At 34.9% G+C, this 19,000-nt stretch overlaps 2 protein-coding genes and 1 pseudogene across 2 annotated transcripts; 1 reads left to right on the forward strand and 2 right to left on the reverse strand.

Moving 5' to 3' along the window:
• Positions 1-833: 833 nt before the first annotated feature.
• LOC133872669 (uncharacterized) lies at positions 834-15,805 on the reverse strand. Its single transcript, XM_062310248.1, has 3 exons — positions 15,645-15,805; positions 15,442-15,535; positions 834-963 (listed from the first exon to the last, which is right to left on the reverse strand). The coding sequence occupies exons 1-3, from the start codon at positions 15,766-15,768 to the stop codon at positions 834-836; spliced, it is 348 nt and encodes a 115-aa protein (XP_062166232.1). The 5' UTR covers positions 15,769-15,805.
• On the forward strand, positions 1,446-7,822 carry LOC133872309 (tubulin-folding cofactor B-like; annotated as a pseudogene).
• On the reverse strand, positions 9,242-13,500 carry LOC133874014 (uncharacterized). Its single transcript, XM_062311842.1, has 3 exons — positions 13,022-13,500; positions 10,566-11,929; positions 9,242-9,392 (listed from the first exon to the last, which is right to left on the reverse strand). Exons 2-3 carry the CDS (start codon positions 11,723-11,725, stop codon positions 9,347-9,349), a joined length of 1,206 nt encoding a protein of 401 aa, XP_062167826.1. The 5' UTR covers positions 11,726-11,929; positions 13,022-13,500; the 3' UTR covers positions 9,242-9,346.
• Positions 15,806-19,000: the final 3,195 nt, after the last annotated feature.

Consider the following 19,000-nt stretch of genomic DNA (forward strand, 5'->3'; position numbering starts at 1 on the left):
GGCTAAAAATCGGTTCGAGTAAATCTTACATTGTATCTTAATGAAAAGAAAAAGACCCTAAAAAAGATGTTATCTTAATTAAGAGGACATTAATTGAGAATTGAGCTATAAATATTGGAAACTTTCTTAAAAAATGATTTAATGGGTTTCAAAAATAATTCAATAGTTTTTTGTTTGCCCGTGATTCAATCTAGTTTACAAAAATAGAAGAAAAGAACATAATAAGTTATTATTATGTCAAAGAACCTATATGTTTAATTGTTAAAGTTAGAAATTGAGCTCTTGAGTTTGAATGGCCAAATCTCAAAGCGGTTTGGAGCAATTCGTTTAAAATTTAAACCTAAATATTAATTAAAATTGCAACTATTACATTTTTTAATCTATATGAACAAAAATGACAGTCCCTTAAGCCAATCACATTGAAAAACCCATCGTCTATTACCACATAATCGTGCATCTTTCGCTCTAAAAGTACGAAAGTTTATTTTTCAGATCTATTAATACAAAAGGATGAAATGATTTAGGGGTGGGCCAGGTATTGGCCATTTTAGCACCCGGATCCGCACATTACGGGTTGTAAAAACCCAGCCCGTGGCCCAGCTACAATGAGCAGTATTCGTCAGGTCTCGGGCGGGGCAAGTCAGGTACAAGAGTGAATGTTTTAAAGCTCTGAAGACACGACGGTAAAAGCACTGAAATTAGCCAATAAAAACAAGGCAATCAAAAAGAAATGTGAAGCCAATAATAACAAAAGACAAGATAGAAACCCAACCTGATCGGAGTTGTTGCCATCAAGCTCTTTCTGGAAAAGGTGATACTTATGCGTGACTCAATCAGTTTTTTGTCGTTTGGAGTAAGCCCCTCATAGAATATATCGAAATCTTTTTCTTTCCAATCAAGCTCGCTTCAAACAAGATTTCTTGATCCTTACTGGTCACTTTCCAGTACCCACCTCTGGTTGCCCTGTTCAATTAATTCTCAGTCCAGTGCTTCAGGTCATGTGGCGAGAAGAAGGACCAATCTAGATCCTTTGTTTCTATACCAGAGAAATCTACACTTAAAGAAACCAAACAGAGAAATCTACACTTAATGAAAATGATATATTGTTCGGGTATTGAGGGAGTGAGCAGCACAGGGACGACTGGTGAGGTAAATGAAGTTCATGTATTATTTAGGAGTGGGTAGTTTGGAATTTTTTTAGGTCTTAGTGTTAGACATGAAGGTCGGGGTGGGTACCCGAACTTTTAAAAATGTTATACATGTGACCCACCCTCCCCGCCCAGTAAGGATAATCCAATTTTGTACCCGGGGCGGGGCGGATAGTGCGGGATTGGACGGATTTTGCCCAACCTTAATGATTTCCGATTAATATAACTGAAAAAAAAGGAAAAAAAAAAAAGAAAAGAAAAATCTTCCACTCGCGCACTCACAGTCACAGTCACAGACTCACAGCAACAGCAGATCAAAGGATCTGCAATTGCCGCTGCAAAGGTTAAGCTGTGCCTTAAAACGACACCCCATTGCGTAGAAGAGGAAGGGACTCAAAGAAAGGTTTGTTGAACAGGTTTTGATGGCTTCTGTGTTACAGATCCAAGGGGACGAGTCGGTGCTCTTGCGCGTAACCCATTCCAACCTCAAGAGCTTCTCCGCCGAGCTACGCTTCTCGCTCCAGGTAAACCCACCAACCAATCAAACAAAGCTTGCATTTTTCTGTGTCTCTAATATTCCCTCTGCCTTGTCGCTCTTAGACGACAGTGGAATCCGCGAAAGAAAAGCTCTGGAGAAAATGTGGGACTTCTGTGAATTCAATGTGCCTCGAGCTCTACGACGATACCAACACCAAGGTTTCGGTTTTGACCGACGATTGGAGGCTGCTCGGTTTCTATCCTCCGCTTGATGGGTAAATCCAATTCGCCTTCCTTCCTCGTTTTTCTTTCTTTTGTTCTTGTTTAGTGTTGCTAGTTTGATTAAAGCTGTTGAACGACATCAAACCGCAAATTAGCAAGCTAACTTATATATATATTTTTTTTGTTGGATGAATAAGCTCACTCATTTTCATGAACATTGCTTCGAGGTTTTTTCTGTTTGGCATAATTTGGCATGCCAAGAGGTCCCAACATAGAATGGGTCGGCACTTGTTCTTTGCTATCCCATAATAACAAATGCGTTTCGTGATCTGCAGTGCTAAGTGCATAACCATTTTTGCTTTGAGAGAGCAGTCTTGCTGTATTGTCAATGTAGTTTTTTGATTTATTGATTGATGTTTATTTATTTATTTATTTTTTTTTAAAAAAGGTACCGGTTACATGTTATAGATCTTGACCCTTCATCGGTAACCTCTGGTGGTTGGCTGGAAGACATTTCCTTGGTGGAGAAATACTCAATTTCAGAAGAACTGTACGAGAAACGTGGTGGTAAAGTTTCCATGAAAACTATTTTTGTTATTCATGGAGCGAATACTTATGGGTGAAAATACTTATTTCATGTTCATTTAGCATTCACGCGGTTGTTGAGAAGTGAAATGTGAAAGTTCACAGTGAAAGTTCTTGTTGTAAAATGTTAGCAACGAAAACTTCATGATTGGTGAGGAAACGATTTTCTTAATTGGCATGGGATCTTATGTTAGTAGTCAGTAGACATTGCAACACAAGCATGCAAGATGTGTAGATCAGTATTCTGAGGTTATTGGAGACTTGAGTTAGCCTCAAAAAATCTTGTGAGATGGGGATCTTGTGACGTTGGAAGGTAAAACAAACTCTATTGTTGTAGTATCTAGTGCCTAGAGAGAGGTTAGGCTATGGTACATGGTGCACAACTTCATTGGCCAAAATTCTTAGGAGAAGTTGAACAGTGATAATAGCAGTTGACATTAATCACAACCTAATTCAACACAAGGAGGCATTTTGATATGTATGGACCATTTCCCATGAGACAATTGTTTTTTAGCTAATTTGCACCCAGTATGTTAAATTGCTACTTGCTTAACTTGGAGCTACAGGAGTATTAAGTGTGTATGCCATGGCGAGAAGAGTTCTCTGACGTTTATCTTTTTATTCATGGTCTAGGATGTTATGAAGGGCCTACTTTTGGTTGTTTTCTTGATAAGACCTTTCCTTCTTTTCTTTTCTTTTTTTGGATCTTATCTTTAATTAATATATATATGTATATATATATATTTTTGTTTATAATCAAAGCGCATCATAACATATCAGGGAAATGTGAAGTTTAAATAGTATATGTCAAGGGAAATGTTACCATGACTGTTCCAAATTGAAAACACGTAATTGATTCAAGTAATTTAAATTTCATATATTGTTATTTATTTATTTTTATTGTGTCTTTCAGGCACTTTTAGAAAATTTAAGGAAAAATTGGCCTCTCAAAATCCATCAGCTCTTGGGAACTAGGTAAGCTCCTGCGCTTTTATTCTTTATTTTGGTGGTAAGGGACCATTCCCTGGTTTTGTAAGTTGTGTTAAAGGCTCTCTATTCAGCGAACTTTGGTTTTCTATAAGCATTGCTTAGTTGTTATTTCCATTAAATTGGCACTTATTTACAGATACCTGACAACTACATGGAAGATCTTTGTGCCAATATCAAGGTTAGTTAATTCTCTTTATGCGTCTAGCCATCCCATAACCACTAAATTATAATGATGAAACCTTTGGCCATTAGTGTAAACTTGCATTAGCTTAAGTGATGTTGCACGTCCATGAAGTTAGCTTTATGGATGAGAAAATAGGAGAAGAAACTTAAAAATGATAAGAATAAGGAATGGGAATAAATCACTGCTTATTAATTTTATCTTATGTGTTTCCTTTGTATGGTCATTATCATCTTGTTTTGGTTTTATTTTATTTTATTTTTCTGGAAAAAAATGCATCGAGAATTCCACTAGAATATGTTTTCTTCCTATGATGGTTATTTGAAAGGTTATAATAGAAAATCAGGAGAATGCTCCATATTTTTCAAGCGTTATTCAGCACTTCTGAAAAAGATAATCAGTCATATTTTTGGCATCTCTAATACAGAGCAAAAGAAATTAGCGAATCTTTTTGACACATTGATCCTATCATTATGGTGGACCTACTAAGCTTTGGGGGATAGGCAAATGACAAAACATATTGCATTTGAAGGATCAACTTACTTGAATGATTTTGTCTTTTCGTGTGTATGTGCATCCATAATTAATACACCCAACATCCCTTTTTATTTGTCCCGCTTCATTTGTTACTTTTGATATGTCCGTAAAAGGCCCTTTCCAAAACTACTACTCCTGTTTTGGTGCTTTTTTATATTCTAACTAAAGATATTAGGATAATATAGGGAAAACATATCAAAAAAATAAAGGGAAAACATATTCTTGTTTGTAGTTATTGTGGGACATCACCAAATGGAATAAGCGACAAGTAAAACTTAATTTATAAATTGTCTCAATAAAAAATTGATATACACAGTACATGAATGGTCCATTCAAATTTGAACTTATTTACTCTGTGTCTTCATTTTCTATTTTTACAATTAAGGTAGGAGATAGATGTGAAGTTGAACCAGGGGCAAAAAGAGGTGTTGTAAAATTCCTTGGTCAGGCAGAACCTCTGGCACCTGGTTTCTGGGTTGGAGTTCAATATGATGAACCGTTGGGAAAACATGATGGCATGTAAGTTGGCTTTTAATCTCATTTCTGTGGTTGTTCTTGGATAATTTTTTTTCCATTGTTCATCTTCAGTTTGATATCTGTAATATTATTTGTGATTTCCTATAACATCCTACCGAAATTATATTGTATGTTGTTCATAGTGCTTGGCCATGCATAAAAGAAAAAGGTGTTTGAAAGAAAAAATTTAGACGTACTCTTGCTGACGGTTGTTTTGGAATAACTAGATACAAATTCATATAGATTATAGAAATGCATGCGGAGTTATCGATATAAAGATTAAAAGTAAATTCATGGAGTTAATTTAATAAAAAGAAAATTATAACTATATGTAGCTCAAATTTGCAGTGAGTTGATATATCATCAACAATCTGGATAATATATATATATATATATATATATATATATATATATATATATATATATATATATATATGATTTGGGTTCAACAATTTAATAGCCAAGATCGATAACCATAAAAAATATATATGAAAAAAAGAAAGAAAGGGAAATGGAAGATCTTTGGGATTAAAATGCAGAACTTTAGGCCATTATGGATGAACTGTGTAACAATCTAATAAACTTTGAGAACCGCAACCACTAATATATAAGCCATCCTTAATAACCTAAGAACTTGGAGGCAAGCTCGGGGAGAACCTCAAATGCTTAATTACTTCAATTACTGTGATTTCGCTGGTTTGAAGCCTGGAGCAAGTAGGATAACCTCAGTAACATGATTTGTTATTAAGCAATTAGATTTGATTATTCTGAAGTGCTCTTATTTTGTCTGAAACTTTGGAGGTACAACCTTGTACCATTCTGAGATTTGTTTCTGTTCTGTCCGCTACTTGGGCTTCATTTTCTTGTATAACTAAGTCATCACTCATTTTGGAGTCATTTCCAAGTTTGAAGGGTAATCCTTTCTTGTGTTGGGACTCTACTTTTTAAGCTCAGTGAATACCTGCTACTTCTTGCTTGCCTTTTGGATTGTTAATTAAGTGCCTCACTCTCTTAACAGATTGTCATGCTATGTTGCCCACATCCCATTAGTTAGAATTTCTCTTGGTCAAGTTGCAGGGTGAAAGGAGTACTTTACTTTAATTGCCCTCCTCTTCACGGTGCAATCGTTAGGCCAGACAAAGTAAAGGTTTGTATGCAACTTGTTCTTGTGATGCTTTAATTTTGGAACTCTTACATGCGATGCAGATATTATCTATTAAAATGTGGAGGCATTTTACTGTTTAGGGCCATCGACTGATTCACATGGAGTAGATGCATGCTTGATTTTCCTGAAGGAAAGTGAATTTAAGGCACTTAATTGACTTCAGCCACTTTTGTTGAGCAAAATAATGGTTTCAGGGCTTGTTTTTGAGCCCTACTAGGTTTGCTGTCCACCGAGTGCAATTTTTAGTTTAATATTCGTGGACCATCAAATTTAAGAAATATAAGCTAATGTCACACACTTTGCTTTCAATGATTACAATAAAAATATCTTCCAACACATTTCCACGTTGTAAAAAAAGGAAATAATTTTCTGTTGTTTTGCTTAAAACTTTGTTTGATACACAACTGAAAAGTGCTTTTGTAAACTGATAAAATGAAAAATGTGTTTGGATGTATTGCTGAAAATCCATTGTTTTCCATATAAAAAGGAAAAATTTCTAAACCCTGAGTAAAAGATTTTAAAAAGAAAAGGACACACTGAAGACTGGCCTCCACCCCTACAGGAAGAGAGGGGGGTTGCGGGGATGCACCCCCCTCCCCCCTCCATTGTTTTCCTTATAAAAAGGAAAAATTACTAAACCCGTTACAGAACTACAATTATAACCCTAAATAAAAAAATTCTAAAAAAAAAAAAATGAAAAAGAAACAAGAAAAAGACACACTGAAGATTGGCCTCCACCCCTACAAGGAAGGAGGAAGGTTGCCAGGCTGCAGAGAAGCAGGTCTTTGCACCTCCGGGAGGGGCACGGAAGGATAGGTGTTCACTCCCTCCCCCACTTTGAGGGGCGGACATGAGAGGGGGGAGGAGGAGACCGATCCTCCACCCTAGTGAAGGGGTGGTGACCACCACCCGATGGAGGCCCTTCTAGGCTTGTAATGTTTTTTGTGCATGTAAGAGACAAAATAAAACCTTTGGAATGTGGGGGCAGGACTTGAGTGCAGGTCTGGTCACCGAAATAACTTTTTTACTAGTGTTGTCAAAAAGGGCCTTGATTTTTTGTATTTGTGCTTGTTCTTTTGGTGGGGCTTAGTATCCTTCCTTACATTCTCTTATCAAAGTTCCATTTTATCCTAGAAAATATAAAGAATATGTAGCAGTCATTTTTCACGGCAAAGCATTTCGTGGGGTGAGATGAGAAAATGATTTGATTCCTTCACTTATAGTTGCAAATATCTAAGACTATTGATTGAGTTTTTTTAAAATTTGATTAAGTATTTGGTATGAAGGATCTTCTGGCTTCTCATTTTCGTTTGGGTGCTTTTATAATTAGACTTCTAAGATAAGTGTAAATAAGAGATCTAATCAAATTGCTTCATGTGGTTTTTACTTGTTAACTTGGTTGGGGCTTTAGTGTGTGGTAAGCTTAGCTCTTCTATTTGTACGAGTCAGTCTGTCAGTTGGCCTCTTCAGGTCAAATCTGTTGGACTAGACTCTGTTCAAGCAGTGCTTTTTTCCTTGTCTCATTGCAAGCCACTAACCAGTGTGGCTTTGATTGGGCTATAAGGAACACTTCTAGGATATTAATACTTTTATAAGAAACATACTTCTCTTACATTCTCTGTCTCTTCCTATTTGCTTGTATTTCAGCTTTTGTCCTCAATTGCCCATAAAAATCTCAGATCCAAAGGTACCTGAGACTTGATCTATTGACCTGGTTTATTCCTATGCTCTTATTATTTCAATCTATGTTTTTGGAGCAAAGACCATTGACAAACTGCTTACTTTATTTACTTAAGTAGGCATTTTTAATGTAGTTAAATATTGTTCTCCTCAAAAGCCTCTTCTAATAAATGCAGTTATTTTTCTTTCCTTTAACTTTTTTTTTTAAAAAAAAAAATTAAAAAAAAATTCTTGTTTAAAACCCATATTTGGCCCATATTTGGCTCAATTTTTGGCATTTGAGGTATTGTTTAAAACCCATGCCGTGTTTTAGGTCCATAGTTGGCCCATTGATATTTAAGGCGCATTTTCACCGTCGCCAACTTTCTCCATTCACAGTTGACCTATTGATTTGATTTTGGCCCACAGTTAGTCCATTGATATTTAAGGCGCATCTTCACCGTTGCCGACTTCCTCCACTCATCGTCATTAACTGTCGTCATCGATCGTTGTCGTCTCCAAAAGAAGAAGATGCATTTATTGCAAACTCAAACTTCCAGAATCTTCCACCTTGAGTTTGAAGGGGAGATGTTAAAAGATATGAAGGGTTAGAATATATGGAAAATGTAATATACTTTCCATATATTCCATATTTGGTTGATATTGTAATATTCTCTATTTATAGTGTGTCGTAATCAAATCATGGGGATTTAATTACCATATTATGAGGATTTGATTACCATATTTGTATTCACGTTAAACCTTATAAATATGGACCTTTGTATTGTAGACAATAAAAGCGCGCAATATGAGCACAATGTAGTCCATTATATACTTTCGCTTTCTCTCTTCTCCTTTCTCTCTCTCTTACATAAAATTCTCGTCTCTTTTCTATTATTTACGCTATTTTCTCTTAAAGTTTTCATCCTATTTTGTTTTCTTTCAGCCACCTCTAGTCCATCTCTTCACCGAGAACACCAAGCATATATATATAAGAACCCCCAACATTGGGAAGTCTACCCCCACCACGGTATTATAAGTCGTGACAAGTTGTAAATTCTTTTTTTTTTTTTTTTCCTATTGTCATCAAATGAAAATTTTCAAATCTAGCTAACTATGAGGAATGCTATATATCATCCATTTGTCTTCCTTTTGTCCCCCCAAAATTGATGTGGCTCTTAAAATCACCATTGGATCAAAATCTAATAATAATCTACCATAAATTTAATGGTGATTTTAAGAGTCACATCAATTTTGGGAGGATAAAAGGAGGGCAAGAAAATGATATGTAGCATTACTCGCTAACTATAGTCTATACAGATAGTAACGCACAAAGCAAAAGCACTTGACTCCCATGTATATAAGAGCACTTTTAATGGGTAAATTGTATAACATCAACTCAGAGACGGTGATGAAAATTACAAACGTACCCACACAATTAAAGAGGTTTAATTTATTTAAAATGTTCTCCATTCCAGATAGGAAAATATCACAAAATTTCACTTGTTTATTTTTTACACAACAAATGTACACGCACTTTGTACAACAATGTCGACATTATTGTACAAAGTGTGTTTATTTGTTGTGCACAAGAAACATTACTCATTGCCAAATGCCTCCTTTGCTCATTTAATTGACAACCAAATATCTTTAAAAAGACTAATATAGATAAAACCTAATTGTTAACATTTCAAATGTTAAAATAATGACAAAATTACTTTAATCTTAATTAATTAAAATTCAAACTTAACTATTGAACCGTGCAAATCCTTAATTAGCGAGTCAAACCCGACGCATCTGCCACACAATATCTTTGTTAATAACATCTTTAAGGCGAGTGGAAGAATGTAATATTCTAGGTACCATTCATGTAGAGTCGTCAGTCGCTGATATTGGACCACTTGATACGTCACTGTTAAGTGATAGAAAGCATGCGGGGGGTTAGAATTTCATGGAATCATAAGCATAGCATAGCATTTTCAATGAGAGAAGAAAGCATGACCACAATCCGAGTATTATCCAAATTCAACAACCAACTCTTGAAGGATTATGAATGTCAATTTCAATAACTACTGTTACCAACATTTTCTTGGATACAATGTATGTCATGACAAAAATCTCTTCCTCGCCCATAACTTGTATAGAAGTGAAATACAATCAGTAGTAACAACTTACAAAAAATGTTCCCAAAAAATGCAATTGATCAAGGATGAAGCATGAAAGTGACTGAGGATGAAAAACGACGTGGGAAAAGAACTTGAATCAAGATACATCATAACTATCATGCAATATCATAGCGCACTATCCAGTGAACTAAGAACAAAAGGACCATATAAAAGACATCACATCAAACAACTATCCCCATTGCAATTGACTTATACTGATCGAGAGCAATATTTTGTGGAAACAATTGATTTTTTATTGTTTTTAAAAGCATATAGTTCTTAAGAAAATTCTTTTCAAACATGCTTATTTTGATGATCAAATCCCAGAAATTAATTTAAGAGATTCATTGTTTTTTTTTTTTTTTTTTTTTTATTAGTAATAATCCAATCTTATTGTGTGCACTTGATCAATTGTAGATATCAAATGAGACCATGCGCATTTTCATCCTTTCGCTACTGTTGTTATAGAGTACTAAATATGTACTTCTGCTTCATACGTCACATATATCAAATCAACCCCACCAGCATGCACACTTCACATATATGGTCCACTTTATAAGAAAATAGCATCATTATCAAATTTGACCTAATCTAAATGAGAGTTATCTTGACACTCAATTTATTTTTTCGGATGAATTAATTTTTATCGACACAAACAAAGAATACAAAGAAACAATAAATCAAATTTATGAGAAGACAACAAACCACATGCACTATACAATCCAGAACAACAAAACACGAAAACAAAGAAACAACAAATCTATACAACAAAACATGTCCTTCTAGTATCCATGTTTTAGTTATGATGTGTTTCACAAAGTCCAAGCAGTACAATATGAATATCAAAAGTAATGTGTAGTAGCCAAAATGTTTGTGTTTGATAAAAAGAAAGGAAAATCGAGAAAAAGCAAGAAACTTACAATGAAAAGCACTCTGTTACTATAGTGGGGTCCTCCGTCTTATATCTATGGACGGCAACAACAAAAATTTGGAAAGAGCTCCCGAGAATCAGTGTATCAATTATGACCAACTGAAATGCTTCATCATCATTTGATTGCAGAAGGCCGAAGAGCTGGCCATCTAAATGGACGAACCCAGGAAGAAAGAGGAGCTCATCACTTTCCAAAAACGGTATTCCCAAGCCTCTAAGACTCCCTTCGATCCACATATCTTTGTCTACATTGTATGCTAGCAAATGCGCGTCACGTGTTACCCAATAAATAGTATTGGCAACAGTTAACGCCGTTTCTCCCCAACCTTCCCATCCAATAGGACAATTATTGTGCATTCGGCGCTTCCCGAGTCCACTCCAAACACGATGCTCCACATCATATGTGTAAAACATAGCAGCATATTCATAAATCATAGGGCATTGATTCTTGATAATTTGAGCAATAAGAATCCTGTTTGGATTTTCAAGAGTTGCATAGATAAACCTTTTACCCAATTTAAATGGAAGCTCAGGCAAAGGTTCCCACTTGTTAGTCTTCGGGTCATACATCTCACCATCTCGAGCGCCAGCAGTAGGAATATAAGGACAAGAAGGAGAGGGGAGGTATCCGGACATAACAAAGAGTTTTTGATCCACCACCAAAGTGAGAGGGTCTATTCTCGGGGAAATCATAGAATAATCCGCTGGTACCAAATTCGGGGTGCGAGAGGTAAGGTTCAACTTAAGAACATCGGGAACCGAAGGTGGAAAACAGTAATAATCGGAGAGGTAAAGGCCACCTACATAGTATAAATCGGATCCTAGAACTGCCGAGGTGGAGGCTTTTGGAATAAAACCCTTCCAAAATGGAGAGATTTCTACTTCCTCAGACTTGAGAGGAAGTAAGGCAGGTACCTGAAGTCGGTACCATCTCGAAATCGGCCTAACATCTCGATATGCGTCGTCTTCCCTCGGAGGCATAATAGGCATATTAACGACTATATCGCAAGGACGCTTCAAAATTCTTGCAGAACGATGAGAATATAACAAGTCTTCTATTTTTCGAGAAAAAAGAGATAGCCCATCAAATGACATCGATCTCCTCAATTTTCCTCTCTTCCCCACCACTACGAAGCCTTCCTCGTCCATGGAGTATTTGTGATGACCGATGAGGGCGAAAGAATGAAATGAGATGGAGAGAAAGAGAGACCTATGCTCTCAATTCAATCTGATGGTAACTGGAAACTTGAAGGACTCATAGTGACCAGCAAAAATGACAACAACCACCAAAGGTATTCATACCAACAGCAAGAATCAATAATTCATAGATTCCTAGTTAGATATGAGAATTCCCTGCATTCAAAAGGAAGTAACAAGATGAAAGCAATTAAGTAAACGTAGTAAATTTGAAACAGAGATTGCACATACTATGGATTATTATCGATGTAAAAAATGTGGTGCACTTTCATTTTCTCCAATGATAAGAAATATATATAGCAACTCTTCTAGTTCAAAAGTTAAGCTCCACACATAAGAAAAACAAAATACAACATCACACAGAATAAAGAAAAAAAGAACGTGTTTTATATGTTATTCGCGTCACATAAAAAGCCATGTTTAAAACATAACATAAAACACATTAAAACACTTTTATAATTTATAATAATAAAATATATAAAATTTATAAAACTTAAACTTACCAAAATACCCCCTCTTTCTTTTTAATATATATATATAAAAAAGAACTAAACCAAAAAGTAAGATGATGAACCTAAGAGAGAGGGAAGTGGGCCCTCCTATGCTCTCTTTTTTTTGTTATTCTTTTGTTCTTTACTTTTTGTTCCAACCGAGAGATCACAGACTTCTTCTTCTATTCCCTTTCTTTTTTTTTTCTTTTTTTTTTTTTATGGCAAACTATTCTGATTCTTCCTCTATTTTTATTTTTTTTTTCATTTCTTTCAAAAATATCAAATCAAAAACATTCTAATTTTTTTATACCTTTTAATCACATAAATAATTTTTTATTATTATTCAAATAAAAAAATCCATTACAAATCAAAACTTTTTCACTTTTCTATAAAACATCCTTAAATTTTATATCACACCAATCACTTTTTACAATAAAATACAAAAACAAAATATTATCTAATCCAATTCCTTAACAAACAAGCCATTCCCTTTTCTTTGTTTCTTCTTTGTCCTTTCCCTTTTATCTAATCTGTCCCTTTTCTTTGCTCTTGTTTCTTTCTTCTATTTAGCACACGAAACACACATACACCCACAGAGAGAGGTCCAGAACCTCTTCTTTTCTTATCATGTCTTTTCTAGCCTACAGACCCGAGAGACAGAGAGATAGGAAGAGATTTCTCTCTTCCTTTTCTTTTCTTCTACACCGACACACTCACACACACACAGTAGAGAAAAGAGAGAGTTAGAGAGGCTTACTACAAAAAGGAGAGGATCCCTGCAGGACCGAGAGAAGAGGGGAGAGCTTGGGTAATTTTTCTGAGTTTGGTCTCTTGTTTATGGGCATCCACCGAGAGATAACAGGGAGGAAAAATCAGAGTTTTATGCTCTGTTTTTCTGCCTGTCCGTAATACACAAAGGGAAGGGAAGAGAGTGATTTTCCTGCGTTCTCTTTAGGTTCAGTGTGATGAAGAGTTAAGGGAAGAGAGTGCACTTCTCTGATTTTCTGCACTATCAAAGAGAAGAGGAGGTTTGAAGAAAGTTGCAGAAATATCAAGCAAGAGAGATAGAGAGCTTCGATTGGGTTTTCTGTTCCTCTTTTCTATTCTTTTCTGTTTAAGGAAGGAGAAACTGCAGGGATGAATTTGCCCAGAGTTTCTGCCACCGTTCAGAAGAAGAGAAGAAGAAAGCTATAGAGGAAAAGAGAGAACCAGAGAGATACATGCAAACCACAAAGAAAGAAGAGAAGATAGTGTGCGTGAAACCGAAGGGCTGCAACTCAATATATAGTAACAGGAAGGGTCCGGATCACTTGGGGCAGATCTAATGGCTGAAATGTAAACTTGCTCAGCAAGTAGGTGCGCTGGAGGGGGAATTAACGTAGGCATTAAAATATCTTCAATCTTTAACAAACTAGAGATTGGGTTCCAACTAAACTGAGGTTAACATGCTAACTAAGTTTTTGCTTAGTTATTTTTTTTTTCTTCTACTGTCTCAAGAATTGGATTTCCCTTTCACACACACAATCTATTTAAATTTGTGATAGTTTGAAATAGAAAGAACTGAAGGAAAAAATAAATAAATAAATAATCTTAGCAAAAAGAAAAAAAAAAAAAAAGAATGAGAAAAACATAAATGTTAAACATTTTATCTATGTGAACCTTGATCCAGTCCACTCAGCCACTTCCCACCCAAATGAGAAACTTCCATGGTCTTTCTTTATCACCACAAACTTCCAAATGGTTGCTCAGAATTCTTAGAGATGAAGAAATTCATTGGTTCTTAAAAGAATTCATATTCCCAACAACAAATTTTCTTTCTATTTTAGTTCAAATATAACCTTTTTTTTAAAAAAATAAAATAAAATAATTATTGTTTTAGCTACCCATTTTTTCAAAGTACCTACATTCTATTCCCTATTTTAGCTATGAACTTTTATTATTCAAAACATAAAAGTCATCGGCATGCCTTTCAAAGTACCTACATATATATATTTTAATTTTTCAAAACACCTACATTTCAAAGTCATCAGCATGCCTTATCAAAAAAAAAAATTATTATTATTATTATTATTATTATTATTACATTTTGTGAGCTACAACGTTCACCGTAGCAATTTACCAAATTTTGGGCTAAAATAATTAACCGGATGCTACTATTTTAGCATCCACATTTGTATTTTCAAATATCTAAACTAACTAAAATAACATTTGATTAGCCGGATGTAAAGGCTCTTAGAAGTGTCAGGCTATGCTAAGATTGGGTTCCAATTTTGTACCCTTTCTTCTACCTGCATATATTCACAGATATCAGTTCAATAATTTATCCAGCCAACATTATGAAGACCTTTTCTTTTTTTTTTTTAATACAAACATACAAAATAGATCATCAAAGCAAATGGTATCAGAGTAGTTAGCCGTGCCACTGTGATGACTCATTTATGTTATTTGTATAAAAAAATGTGTCGTCACAAAAATGACAGAAACTATGCATACCACATAACTAAAATTTGGACTAAAGTTCTTAACAAAATAGTATTGGCTTTATAGCCTAACCTATTTCATATCTGTGGTTTTTCTGAAAGGATTTGTTCCAGTGCATTTTTGAAAATTTAATCCACTCTAAAATCATAAACTAAGCCACAGTTTATTTGGCTAAACGCAATCAAATCTCAATTTGCTGCATAAATACAAGAGTCCAAAATGATAACCCTTTTTTTTTATTGGGTTACACAGGCACCTAGTGGATAGATCCCTCTTCTCACTGTCCACTCCCTAGTTCTGGGAAGAGAAAGTGACATTTGAGCATAATTAAGCTCATTGGCCCAAAATGATAACCGAACAGTATATGCAAAAATGGTTGTCAGTAATTTTATCCCAACTATAACTAACCCTCTTACATCAATCAATTGTATCATGCCATCTGTAAAAAAGTTTGCTTTGAATTGCTTGTAGTAGCTTACTTAAACAAATACTTGCATGTTTGTTAATATTCTATTGCAAGTATTGCATTTGCATTGGTAATCAAGCAGCTATACTGAATTTTTTTTAAATGGTTAGAACTTACTGCTTTTCTATCAAGATGATTTTGTAAATGCATCAATCTTGTTATGACTTATTATATCTTTTTGAGAGAGAGAGAGAGAGAGAGAGAGAGAGAGAGCAAAAGCTACATAATACCTTTGCTTTGATCTGCTACTTCTTTTAGTGGATGCAAAAACAATGCACTTTTGATCTTTCATGCTGCTTTTCTTAGCTCTGGATTTGGAGGCCCCTGTAAATGAGAATAATTCAATGCAATTGTACAGGAAAAATAAATAAGTAATATAAGAGATTCTTCATTTTGGATAGGTTATGTAAAAGTATGATAGAGCTTAAACTACCTCTGATAGGTGATTGAACTTCATTTTCAGCTGGTTCTGATTCCGTCAACTCATTGGAAGCACGAGAATATTCATTTGACTCAACAGATTTAGGTTTTGATGAATCATTTATAAGCTGGGTCATTCCTTCAGTGGATGGATCAATGACTTCACCCTCTGTTTCATCTATTAGAAACTCAAGGTTAGACGCCAATTACACCATTTCAGCAGCATATAATCACAAGCATGGAAGAAAATATTTAAAACAAAACATTCATTTTAAGAAGTATAATCATGGTCATATAATCATTATAACCATAGCAAAATATATGAATTAGATATTCTTCTAAAGTGGCAGAAGCCTATTCCAACTGAAAAATACAGACGCTTGTACAAGTAAAATCAGACTCCATGTTTAGCCTTAAGATTCAATAACTTCTACAGAATTCAATCCTTGAGAGTGACTTTTAATTGCCTATAGGCTTATATTCACCTCCAACTTATGTAAGTAACAAAATGATATAGAGAGACCGTTCTCTTCATGCTCATATAGACCATAATGTTATATCACATTTTTGGGAAGAACATTTTCAGTCGAAAGTAGAGATGCTTGCTGCCACTTTAACTTCAGCTGTCATACTCTCACCCAAATCTAAAAGGCAAGTTATATAATATATTGATTGAAATTTAAATCTAAATAGGGGCAAGTATTCAGGTCCTGTATAGACCAGTTTAGTAGGGTCGTGCTGTTATCTTATCATGCATTTGAATGACAATGAGATTATTAATAAATATGAGGATCTGTTGAGGAAAACCATGGACATCTAAAAATGAAACCTGTTATGCTCCACCAGAAGGAAAGGAAGAAAAGAACATATTATATCTTGCTATATTAAAAGCAGTCAGATCGACAAGTAAGTGGCTATGATGCTTGAAAATATATATTTGGACCATTAAACTGTATATTTCATTAAAACTGACGAAAAGGGGTTAAAATAATGACACGTCCACTGATTACCATAGGAGCCCCTAACAATGCTGTTAAGATACTAATCTTTACTGGACTATATTATGCATCATCGGACACCTCATTGCCTGGAATACAGCCGGGGCCGTTGCTGTACCATCTATATGACACTAACAAAAATTAAAGTAATAATTTTTTCCAGCAATGTTATTTAAAGCCTTCTAAATTAGAGATCTACAGGAAAGTGATAAGAAATTCATATTCAAACATAGCAGAAGTTAATTGGGACCTCTTTTCCGCGCACGCGCCTCCCCGGTTGCTTTTCCTGCAATTTCTATCCTGCTTTGAACGCTCTAAGAGGGGCAGACAAGGGCCATTAACGACGTTCATAGACTCTCAAAGCAAATATTTCAACCATTGACTGACCCACTGTTGCCTTCACCGGTTCACGCATGCATGCACATTCTCCTCGTATGACGAAAGCCTAAATCCATGTCTTTAACAAATTGAGGGAGATCATTTGATAGCACCAATTTGAGATTTTTATTGTATTGCTGTTACCAACACGACGTTTGGTTTGATGGAATACATTGCAATTGCAGGCAGTCAAGCAAACAGAAAGTCAACAATTACATAAATTATCATATTATTCAAATAAAATATGTGCACATATATTTGTTGTACGGAGACAAGCAAGAGATTGATAAAAGATGATAACAAAACATTTATCATATTCGGTTTAATTGTAATCAAATAATGAGATTGTTAATCAAATCATAGGATTTGATTACCATACTTTATATTTACTCGAAACCTTATAAATATGGACCATTGTATATTGTAGACAAACAAGTCAATGAGCACAATGTAGTCCTAAGGACTAATTTGCAGTGGTGGACTAATGAGCACAATGAATTCTTTGTTGGCCCACTTTCATGCCTTATTCAGCTCATAGTTGGCTATCATTTTGGCCCATATTTGGCTCACTTTTTGGCATTTGAGGTATTGTTTAAAACTCATGCCGTGTTTTAGGTCCATAGTTGGCCCATTGATATTTAAGGCGCATCTTCACCGTCGCCAACTTTCTCCATTCACAGTTGACCTATTGATTTGATTTTGGCCTACAGTTAGCCCATTGATATTTAAGGCGCATCTTCACCGTTGCCGACTTCCTCCACTCATCGTCATTAACTGTCGTCATCGATCGTTGTCGTCTCCAAAAGAAGAAGATGCATTTATTGCAAACTCAAGCTTCCAGAATCTTTCACCTTGAGTTTGAAGGGGAGATGTTAGAAGATATGAAGGGTTAGAATATATGGAAAATATAATATACTTTCCATATATTCCATATTTGGTTGATATTGTAATATTCTCTATTTATAGTGTGTCGTAATCAAATTATGGGGATTTAATTACCATATTATGAGGATTTGATTACCATATTTGTATTCACGTTAAACCCTATAAATAGGGACTTTTGTATTGTAGACAATAAAAGCAATATAAGCACAATATAATCCATTATATACTTTCGCTTTCTCTCTTCCCCTTTCTCTCTCTCTTACATAAAATTCTCGTCTCTTTTCTATTATTTACGCTATTTTCTCTTAAAGTTTTCATCCTATTTTGTTTTCTTTCAGCCACCACTAGTCCATCTCTTCACCGAGAACACCAAGCATATATAAGAACCCCCAACATTGGGAAGTCTACCCACACCACGGTATTATAAGTCGTGACAAGTTGTAAATTCTTTTTTTTTCCTATTGTCATCAAATGAAAATTTTCAAATCTAGCTAACTACGAGAAATGCTATATATCATCCATTTGTCTTCCTTTTGTCCCCCCAAAATTGATGTGGCTCTTAAAATCACCATTGGATCAAAATCTAATAATAATCTACCATAAATTTAATGGTGATTTTAAGAGTCACATCAATTTTAGGAGGATAAAAGGAGGGCAAGGGAATGATATGTAGCATTACTCGCTAACTATAGTCTATACAGATAGTAACGCACAAAGCAAAAGCACTCGACTCCCATGTATATAAGAGCACTTTTAATGGGTAAATTGTATAACATCAACTCAGAGACGGTGATGAAAATTACAAACGTACCCACACAATTAAAGAGGTTTAATTTATTTAAAATGTTCTCCATTCCGGATAGGAAAATATCACAAAATTTCACTTGTTTATTTTTTACACAACAAATGTACACGCACTTTGTACAACAATGTCGACATTATTGTACAAAGTGTGTTCATTTGTTGTGCACAAGAAACATTACTCATTGCCAAATGCCTTCTTTGCTCATTTAATTGACAACCAAATATCTTTAAAAAGACTAATATAGATAAAACCTAATTGTTAACATTTCAAATGTTAAAATAATGACAAAATTACTTTAATCTT

The sequence above is a fragment of the Alnus glutinosa genome, chromosome 7 (assembly GCF_958979055.1).
Source record: "Alnus glutinosa chromosome 7, dhAlnGlut1.1, whole genome shotgun sequence".
Lineage (NCBI taxonomy): Eukaryota > Viridiplantae > Streptophyta > Magnoliopsida > Fagales > Betulaceae > Alnus > Alnus glutinosa.

What these genes read in the sequence shown, in the direction of transcription:
- LOC133872669 (XM_062310248.1), bottom strand. Translation starts at nt 15,768, where the DNA reads ATGACCCAGCTTATAAATGATTCATCAAAACCTAAATCTGTTGAGTCA. An exon ending in AGTTCAATCACCTATCAGAG is followed by an intron (nt 15,536 to 15,644) that starts GTAGTTTAAGCT and finishes TCTCATTTACAG; the next exon opens with GGGCCTCCAAATCCAGAGCT. An exon ending in AGTAGCAGATCAAAGCAAAG is followed by an intron (nt 964 to 15,441) that starts GTATTATGTAGC and finishes TTAATTGAACAG; the next exon opens with GGCAACCAGAGGTGGGTACT.
- LOC133874014 (XM_062311842.1), bottom strand. Translation starts at nt 11,725, where the DNA reads ATGGACGAGGAAGGCTTCGTAGTGGTGGGGAAGAGAGGAAAATTGAGG. An exon ending in GTAACAGAGTGCTTTTCATT is followed by an intron (nt 9,393 to 10,565) that starts GTAAGTTTCTTG and finishes ATCACTTAACAG; the next exon opens with TGACGTATCAAGTGGTCCAA.